The following is a 10658-nucleotide window of genomic DNA, read 5'->3' as shown; positions in this document are numbered from 1 at the left end:
CCAAGTGTTTTCTCCTGTTTGTTTCTACTGAACACAACCCAAGACTTGGCTGCCTGCCACAAACCTCAGGTTTCCAATCCCCATAATTCCTCATCTGTGATATTTGAGCAACTACACAGTAGGAGTGCAGAGCATGGCCCCATTTATTATTTAACAGACCCCATTCTAATGAGAGGATGGTAGAGCGTGACCCCCTCTGCTCACTGTGGAGACTTGGTTTGGCCAGGCTTGAGCCATTAAAATTACCAAACTGTATAGACACTTGGTTCTATTTTTTTGGGATCCCACGTGACCACACATTTTTGTTCAATACCAGCACTAACACACCTGATTCAAGTATTGATGTTTAGATCATAAACGCCTGTTGTGCTTGTGCTGTGGTCCTGTGTTTTCCCCAGGACTGGAGTTGGGAAACTTGACTAGTGTAGACCACCACGATCTGAGCATTCCTCCTAAATGGGAGGTTTTTCTGTTTGTGGTGAGGATGTGTGTTCATGTCACCTTTGGGGGATAGGCTGTTGACTCAGTTAATGGAAATCATTGATGTGTTACCAGATTACAGAGATATTCATGAGCCAATAGAAGGCTTTGAAGAGTACATTGTAATTCCATTGTTCTCAAAGTGTTGGAGTCAACTGGGGATTAATGGCTCTGGTATTGTGGGCTACTTGCTGGACGACAAGGCAAAGTCATGTTGGAACATGAGCCCACAGATATAACTCCTTAAACAGAAGCCTCTGGGCATGGAATTGTTTGCTTATGAGATGTGATTACTTTCTTTGCCTGAATTACAGTCAGAAGATGGTTGTGGTTGCTGGGGCAGAGATTTACAAATAAGTATTCAAAAGTCCCTTTTCTGAAAGGCTGAGTCATGAGACACAACATGAGCATGTCTGGCTTATAATGCATATGGTTTTGTTAGTAGTTTGTCACCCTTTTAGGCACAACAAAAAATGGTGCAAATTAAACATTTAGATATTACCTGGCTGCTGGGCTGGTGCGTTAGACTCTGCCAATGGCTTTGAGCTTGGCTCTGAAGGGTCCTTTGTCATCTGCACAAACAAAAGAGGTACTTGTAAATGCTGTTTACTTGAGGCAACCTGACATGCTGCAGAAACACCAAATGCACCTGAGATATTTTGCATATAACTAGGGGTATTGAACATTACTTCACAGTTTTGTAAACAGTTGCACACAAAAAGGGAAGGATCAGTTTTACACCCTCCCTGAATACCTGTCAATGTTGAACATCCAAAAGGTGGTGGAGTTGAGATCCCATACAATGATCCTTGTTCTCAATGCCAAATTAAGACCAGGAACTTGCAAACTTATTTGTAAGTGATAATGGACTGTGTTGCAGCAATTACCTTTGAATAAGAACAGAGTAGCACCTTTCTCTGCTGTTTCAAGAGGTGCTTGAGTATGTAAGTGTCAGTAAACCAATTGCATTTAATTGCCACCTTATGGTGGGAGTGAGGGATTCTGATGTTTTCCTGAATTTCAAGGCTATTCATTGGCTCTCGGTCAGTGCTGGCACACATGAAACATTCAGCCGAGGCGTAAGGTATGTCCAGAGGGACACAACCTTCAAAATGAATAATAGGAATTTGTTGACCCCTCACAGGGGTGTCCCATGTTCGAATTTGGTTTCCAACTCCAGTGTTAATCAATTATGGAACAAGCTTACTGAAGGTAGCCTGCCTGCTGCTTGGCCCTGGACATCCTGTGGTCCTCCATGGTCTGCCGGCGCCGGGCTTCCCAATACATAGCAGACATCCTACACCAGCACCTGTGGGAGAGTGGAGCTAACTATCATTAAACCACAGTGCCAGTGCTGTAACCTGATTGACAGACAAGCCCCTATATCACTGTTTCACCAATTCTGATTAATGACAGCCCAACACAATGTCTAGTCTTTGTCTTAATATAAACAGGGGTCACTGATGTTATTATCTCTCTGTCTCCACACTGCTGCATTAGGAGTTTCAATGAATATGTATTATTTTTTAAGGCAATAGCTATCCCTGGATAGTGTAAATCTAACCTAGAGTAACCACACTAACAGCCAATAATGAAAGAAAATCATGTAAGACATTAAAATGAACCTCTTGATGTACTGGATCTGCTATGTTGATTTTTTTAAATGACAAAGAATTATTGGATATTTTACTTATAACAATCCCTGGAGGAAAAAAAAGCTGTTTTTCCCTCAAAGGCAAGGTGGACTTCAGCAGCCTAAAGCAGGTAGCTAATGAGTACCTCAATTTTCCAGCTTCAAGTATTTCTCAACTAAAAAAAATTTAATTAAAAAAAAGTATTTCCCAACTGCCTCGCAAGTTACCTAGCAACTGAACGCTCCCTTGAGTTGGTGGCGTCAGAGATAAAGGTAAATAAGTTCTCACCCCAGTAGTTCACCCTCTGGAGATACAATTCTCACCTGAGGAGTCTGGAAATCTCCAACCAATTTGATCATGTTATATGTGCAATGCACGTTTGGTAACTTACCAAACGCGTTGTCGTTCTGCAATAGTTTTGCACCTGTGAATCTTTCAGGCGTAAACTTCACAATATATGGATGTATTTCCCATATTAGTCGGTAGAGGACGCTAATGTCATGTTTAGTAAAACAGCCCCTTTTGTTGATTTAACTTCGCAAGTCAGTTTAAGAACAAATTCTTATTTACAACGACAGCTTAGGAACAGTGGGTTAACTGCCTTGTTCAGGGGCAGAACGACATATGTTTACCTTGTCAGCGTAAGGGATTCGATCTAGCAACCTTTCTGTTACTGGCCCAATGCTCTAACCACTAGGCTATCGGCTCCTTTGGCTTAATACAGTCTGGAGGCATTTTTTCTTGCATTCAAATTCCAATTCATCAGATCTTTAAAAAACATAGGCCTATTTGTTTTTCTAGCCTTTTTTTATACAAAGCAAACACAGTAATTGCCAATCAGAATACATAAGTAGATGCATAGGCAGTCTACTTAGAAACATATTCTGCATGATATATTCAATCCTAAAAGTGAATTGGTACCCAATTTATCATTTTCCAATTGTCTCTTAAGATAGCAACTGCTCTATAAATGTAGCGCCAATGAATAATTGTCCATTGTATATTGAGGTTGTTCTCTTGTGATAATGACAGTAAAATGTCTGTGTTGTGTGTGTGCGAAAGTCGAGTGAATTTAAGATGAGAGAAGAAGTACAGTATAACATGCCTTTTCTCTATATTATTTGCTTTGCTTCACTTGAAAGCTAATTTGTCAGTGATTTGAACTTTGACTGGGTGCAATTAGTGAGTTCTGCTCCGAGGCAGACCCTTCGGCATGGAATCCTACTCTGCAGGAAAGATAATTATTGTTGCACATGCTGACACAATTTCTCAATCTCAATTTCCCTGTGAGTTTTCATTTAACTCCCATGTGTGATATCTGCCCTCCATTTGCTGCACTGTGGGTACATCTGATAACCACTCTATTTTCAAATCTGCACACAGTTTTGCATCCTCCCCTCATGACAGGCTACAACCAGAAAGTGTTGTGCTGAGAATAGTAACTAGATTCCTCCCAGATATGCTGATATGATCTGGCTGGTTTCATAACACATGCCTTATGAATACAGGGCACTCCAACTCCAGCGGGTCATTTCCTGAAATATTATCATGGTGCTGTTCAAGGAAAAGACTACAAAGGCATTAGCATTCAAATTGCCACAGTCGACCCATTGTCCTCTCGCTGCCCCCAACTTTGTTCAGAGCAGAAGGACCTCAAGCGGCTACACCAGCTACTTTATACACATATTTCCATGATTTTGTGCTGGTATACATTTCTCATAGGCTACTGAACATGATGTCTCATGTCAAAATATGAAATAGGTTAGTGGTTTACAATTATGTACTGACTAAATAAAAAGGCAAGACAGCCAACCAAGCTAAGCATACCCACATAATAAATATCCTACTTGGTTTATTCCTTTAGTTTGACAATTCCATAGCAATAGACTGATAACTGCCGATAAGAGGTCACTGCACTTTCCATTTAAAACTCATTGCATTAGGGGGAGGCTGGGACTGGGAGTGTTCTCGTTACGTCACTGGTGGGGGTTGTGTTTTTCAGTCGCGCTCAGCACCTTTGGTTCTATTCCTTGTCTGGAGATTCAAGTAGATGGACACTGGTGGTTCTAGCACCGCTTCTTTTGGAATTATTCTTCTTCAGTGTGGATTTGTGCTTATCTGTGTTGGAATGATGTTGTCTGACTCAATACAGAAACGCTATAAAGGTAAGATCATGTAATGTTTTAACTAACATCGTTTGTTTGGTTCGGTGCAACTAATGAACGTTAACGCTAAGTGTCCCGACTCGGTTCGATATTGTTTCTCGCACGGACAGAGCCAGCATTGCAAGTGCAGCACAGTAACTGGCCACTGAAATTACGTACAATTAAATAATTGTTACCCAACTATCTACCTAGACGGCAAACACTTACCTAAAGTGTTATACAATTTTTTTTTCGCGTTAAGGTTAGCTAGCTAGTTAACGTTAGCGTCACCAGTGTTACTATGCAGCCGCATATGCAACGAACCAACAGGACAGAGAAGTTTGCTGAAGTAACGTTAACGTTACATACATGGGACCAGAATATTCTGTGCCTTGTTGACAAAACACATTTCAATGTGGTCAATCGATTTTTCTGCAGATAGCGCGATAAAATAGATTGACAATGCGTACTGTACACTCTACTCGTATTGCCATGTAAAAAGTACATGATTTTAGCCAGTGTTGTCAAACAGTAATGGCAAATCAACTGCAGTTCCATATAATCACATATTGGAACTGTTTTTTTTTCTGCTATGGAACGATAGGCAGGGTTGTTTTGAAAAAAAAAAACTTGTGGCTAACTGAAATTGTCTTTTTTTCCCTTCGAAGCATAGTCAGTAGACTAAACATATAAATTATTGAAATCCACGGTGCCATCTATAAGACATAACTAATCTTTCCCGTTTCCTTCATTTTACAAGGTCATCAGTGAGTTTAGTCGTCTGCCTTCTGGTCTGCAACAGCTGCCTTTGAAGTAGGTGTGAATGCTTCATCTCTCTGGAGACACCCACCACCTCCGCTACTAGAGTCTGCCACCTCACCATCAGGGCCAGACAACCAGCCAAAATGGGCAACCAGCTAACAGAGATAGCCCCCAACACTCCTTTCCTCCCCAACTTCCAGTCTCTGCATGTGGTCGTCATCGGCCTGGACTCTGCAGGAAAGACCTCCCTGCTGTACAGACTAAAGCTCCGGGAGTTTGTGGAGACTATCCCCACAAAGGGCTTCAACACTGAACGGATTAAAGTAGCAGTAGGAAGCTCGCGGGCCACCACCACCTTCCAGGTGTGGGACGTGGGCGGTCAGGAGAAGCTGCGGCCCCTGTGGAAGTCATACACGCGTCGCACCGATGGCTTGGTGTTTGTTGTGGATGCTGCAGAAACCGAGCGTATGGAGGAGGCCAAGGTGGAGCTCCACCGCATCAGTCGCTCGGCAGAGAACCAGGGAGTACCAATTCTGGTGCTTGCCAACAAGCAGGACTTGGACTCTGCAGTCTCTGCTGTGGAGGTGGAGAAGGCCTTGGCCCTCCACGAGCTTAGCAACTCCACACTGCACCACACCCAGGGATGCAGCGCGCTGAATGGCCAGGGGCTCCAACCCGGCCTGGAGAAACTATATGAAATGATCCTAAAGAGGAAGAAGCTGCTCAGACACAGTAAGAAGAAGAGATGAGCTGTGCGTTTGAGCTTCCGAAAGGCGCTTCGCCCGCAGAATGGACCTTGTTGGTGTTCCTTGGAATTTTATGGGAAATTTGTGCCCCGGAGGACCTGCTTCTGGTTTCCCAGTGACGGTCAGTCCAGAGGACAGAGAAATGGACCTGTTATACTATACGCTGGACACCGCACGGACTACGTTCAGCCCTTTAGTGGCTTTTTCCCCCCGATAAACATTCCCACCTTTTTTATCAAGTTGTTGTGCCGACACGGTCTAGTTCTAATTTAGATTACCTTGTAGTTCACTTTGTTTCATGGAGGTGGTTCACCGTTGGAAAAGACCATGCTTTTGTAGATCAAAAGAGGGGACTGTATTTCATCCCACTGTTCGGATGGCATTGGAACTGAAATGCCTGCTAGCACGAGGCCTGAGGCTGCTGGCACGAGGCCTGAGGCTGCTAGCCATGATGCAAGTTTTCACCACAGTTTTGCTTGTCATGGTAGACTTAAATGTGTGAAGTTGTTACAACCAATATGTTTTTACATTCTGTACATATTTTTTTGTTGTTGTAATACTTACAAATAAATTATTGAAGACACTATCTTGACGTCCCCCTTCCTTCTGTTTATTTGACAATGCTGACCAAGCATTAGTTTGCCCTTGTTATATCAATGTTTGCCCAGTTTATGGTGTTCTCAACAGAACACCAAGGGTCCCTATAACTTATAGGTCCAAAGTCCAAATTTTATAGGTCCAAATTTAGCTTTTTTGACTTGTTTTTTTTTTCTTCTTAAGAACCTCATTGGAAAAAGTGTCCTTTCGAGTCAAACATGAGCTGTTGTCTCCTATTTCAATTACTAATCTTTCCTTTAACATCTGCCTGCTTGATCCCACCCTGGCAGAGATCGTTTTAAAGAACAAACAATCTCTTTGACTTGTAGCTTTTGCATCAATCACAAGAGGAACTGCTTACCTGTATTCTTCAATGGCATTTAATTAGTGATTTGCACATCAAAAGTCTCCTAGATGACATTCATTGGCAGTTTTCCAGTCATTTTATATACACTGCTCAAAAAAATAAAGGCAACACTAAATAACACATCCTAGATCTGAATGAATGAAATATTCTTATTAAATACTCTTTTTTTTTTTACATAGTTGAATGTGCTGACAACAATCACACAAATGATCAATGGAAATCAAATTTATCAACCCATGGAGGTCTGGATTTGGAGTCACACTCAGAATTAAAGTGGAAAACCACTACAGGCTGATCCAACTTTGATGTAATGTATTAAAACAAGTCAAAATGAGGCTCAGTAGTGTGTGGCCTCTCCACGTGCCTGTATGACCTCCCTACAACGCCTGGGCATGCTCCTGATGAGGTGGCGGATGGTCTCCTGAGGGATCTCCTCTCAGACCTGGACTAAAGCATCCGCCAACTCCTGGACAGTCTGTGGTGCAACGTGGAATTGGTGGATGGAGCGAGACGTCCCAGATGTGCTCAATTGGATTCAGGTCTGGGGAACGGGCGGGCCAGTCCATAGCATCAATGCCTTCCTCTTGCAGGAACTGCTGACACACTCCAGAGCACAGGAGAGCACAGGGCGCCAGTGGCGAATTTGCCAATCTTGGTGTTCTCTGGCAAATGAAAACGTCCTGCACGGTGTTGGGCTGTAAGCACAACTCCCACCTGTGGATGTCGGGCACTCATACCACCCTCATGGAGTCTGTTTCTGATCGTTTGAGCAGACACATGCACATTTGTGGCCCGCTGGAGGTAATTTTGCAAGGCTCTGGCAGTGCTCCTCCTGCTCCTCCTTGCACAAAGGCGGAGGTAGCGGTCCTGCTGCTGGGTTGTTGCCCTCCTACGGCCTCCTCCACGTCTCCTGATGTACTGGCCTGTCTCCTAATAGTGCCCCCATGCTCTGGACACTACACTGACAGACACAGCAAACTTTCTTGCCACAGCTCGCATTGATGTGCCATCCTGGATGAGCTGCACTACCTGAGCCACTTGTGTGGGTTGTAGACTCCGCCTCATGCTACCAGTAGAGTGAATGCACCGCCAGCATTCAAAAGAGACCAAAACATCAGCCAGGAAGCATAGGAACTGAGAAGTGGTCTGTGGTCCCCACCTGCAGAACCACTCCTTTATTGGGGGTGTCTTGCTAATTGCCTATAATTTTCACCTGTTGTCTATTCCATTTGCACAACAGCATGTGACATTTATTGTCAATCAGTGTTGCTTCCTAAGTGGACAGTTTGATTTCACAGAAGTGTGATTGACTTGGAGTTGCATTGTGTTGTTTAAGTGTTCCCTTTATATTTTTGAGCAGTGTGTGTGTGTATCTATATATATCTAGGGTAGCTCCATTAATTGATCAGTTAATTTATTAGTCAGACAAATTGGTATAATTAGCTCACAAAGATAATTGGTAATAGTTGTGAGGAATGTGTTTTCTTGAAGGGCATCTCACCTTCCAGTGAGAGAGAGAGCAGTGTTATAGTAGCCTAAAAACCACAGGCAATTCTAAACCTGAGACTGTTATAAGTTACTGTTCCTGACACAGTGCGTCACTTGGCAATAGTACCACAATGAAAATAACCTAGTTCTTGCCAGGTGCTAATATGTATCTGGTTTCTCAGATATACTGTATTTTATCAGTAGAGAAAATCTAGAGGTTTGAACAAGTGACCCATATTACTTGTATAGTGGAAATCAGTGGATTTAGTAGCAGTTATTTGATTTTGTATGTGTTCACAGAATACTAAGAAACAGGATCAAGGATCTCCAGAGTTTGGCCTGTATAAATATTTTAAAGCCATATGAAAGGAAATCTGTGTGCAGGACGGACTTCAAACGTACCACATCATTCAAATCAATAATGGAGGCTAGGAGCCTACACCAACACACGAAAACCTTCACTTTAGTCTATTTTTGGCCATTCTATTTGTCAGGTAAGGAGATTAATGCAATGTCACTGTCTTTGAATTGTCTCTCACACTTCACACATTTCTGGGGCTATGTATTGTTACCTTGTTTTAGGTTTTGTGTTGCTCTTATATTCCAATAGCATCACCTACGTTTTAGAGTCATTTCCACCCTTAAGCTTACTGTATACTTCCCTGTCAAAACAGTTTGCGCCAATATTATGACTTTTTGTTTGTTTTGGTGTTCTGCAGTTTTTTTTGTTGGGCTGTTCGAGCACACAATATTTTTTATAGAGCCTAGTCGAAGTTTACGCCCCTTTGTCTGTGATTGGTCAAAAGTAAGGATTCTTCAATTAAGTGTCTGTCATTCAATGAGAGACCAGTTTTAATGCACATTTTTTCACTTGAGAAATACTGCACCAAGCATCTTAGATGTAAAATTACATGATGAACTCCTACTCGGCAAAAACATAAAAGTTGATTACAGATATCTTGATTTTTCTTAAGATTAATTCAGACTATTTTGAGGTAGTGTATTTTGTCTATTTGTGGCTATGGTGTCTCAAGAGGCACAAAGTAATATAGGCATAATTTTTTCTAGTTTTTCAACCAATGGTATTTTAAGGGCGTATGTGAGACACAGAGACATAGACATAGAGATAAAGTAGAATCTCAATTCAACGGCTCAGACACAAGAGGTATATGGCAGGGTCTACAGTCAATCACGGACTACAAGAAGAAAACCAGCCCAGTCACGGACCAGGATGTCTTGCACCCAGGCAGACTAAATAACTTTTTTGCCCGCTTTGAGGTCAATACAGTGCCACTGACACGGACCGCAACGAAAACATGCGGTCTCTCCTTCACTGCAGCCGAGGTGAGTAAAACATTTAAACGTGTTAACCCTCGCAAGGCTGCAGGCCCAGACGGCATCCCCAGCCGCGCCCTCAGAGCATGCGCAGACCAGCTGGCTGGTGTGTTTACGGACATATTCAATCAATCCCTATACCAGTCTGCTGCTCCCACATGCTTCAAGAGGGCCACCATTGTTCCTGTTCCCAAGAAAGCTAAGGTAACTGAGCGAAACGACTACCGCCCCGTTGCACTCACTTCCGTCATCATGAAGTGCTTTGAGAGACTAGTCAAGGACCATATCACCTCCACCCTACCTGACACACTAGACCCACTCCAATTTGCTTACCGCCCAAATAGGTCCACAGACGATGCAATCTCAACCACACTGCACACTGCCCTAACCCATCTGGACAAGAGGAATACCTATGAGAGAATACTGTTCATCGACTACAGCTCGGCATATAACACCATAGTACCCTCCAAGCTCGTCATCAAGCTCGGGACCCTGGGTCTCAACCCCGCCCTGTGCAACTGGGTAATGGACTTCCTGACGGGCCGCCCCCAGGTGGTGAGGGTAGGCAACAACATCTCCACCCCGCTGATCCCCAACACTGGGGCCCCACAAGGGTGCGTTCTGAGCCCTCTCCTGTACTCCCTGTTCACCCACGACTGCGTGGCCACGCACGCCTCCAACTCAATCATCAAGTTTGCGGACGACACAACAGTGGTAGGCTTGATTACCGACAACGACGAGACGGCCTACAGGGAGGAGGTGAGGGTCCTCGGGGTGTGGTGTCAGGAAAATAACCTCACACTCAACGTCAACAAAACTAAGGAGATGATTGTGGACTTCAGGAAACAGCAGAGGGAACACCCCCCTATCCACATCGATGGAACAGTAGTGGAGAGGGTAGTAAGTTTTAAGTTCCTCGGCATACACATCACAGACAAACTGAATTGGTCCACTCACACAGACAGCATCGTGAAGAAGGCGCAGCAGCGCCTCTTCAATCTCAGGAGGCTGAAGAAATTTTGCTTGTCACCAAAAGCACTCACAAACTTCTACAGATGCACAATCGAGAGCATCCTGGTGGGCTGTATCACCGCCTGGTACGGCA

The 10658-nt window shown here is 43.6% G+C and overlaps 1 protein-coding gene across 1 annotated transcript; it reads left to right on the top strand.

Annotated features, from left to right (window-relative positions):
* The first annotated feature begins 4124 nt into the window (after positions 1–4124).
* LOC135555586 (ADP-ribosylation factor-like protein 4D) lies at positions 4125–6352 on the top strand. Its single transcript, XM_064988154.1, has 2 exons — positions 4125–4279; positions 5019–6352. The coding sequence occupies exon 2, from the start codon at positions 5164–5166 to the stop codon at positions 5767–5769; it is 606 nt and encodes a 201-aa protein (XP_064844226.1). The 5' UTR covers positions 4125–4279; positions 5019–5163; the 3' UTR covers positions 5770–6352.
* Positions 6353–10658: the final 4306 nt, after the last annotated feature.

The sequence above is a fragment of the Oncorhynchus masou genome, chromosome 15, assembly GCF_036934945.1.
Source record: "Oncorhynchus masou masou isolate Uvic2021 chromosome 15, UVic_Omas_1.1, whole genome shotgun sequence".
In the NCBI taxonomy this organism is placed as follows: domain Eukaryota; kingdom Metazoa; phylum Chordata; class Actinopteri; order Salmoniformes; family Salmonidae; genus Oncorhynchus; species Oncorhynchus masou.
The sequence above is the reverse complement of the archived record's forward strand: the minus strand, read 5'-3'. Positions and strand labels throughout refer to the sequence as shown.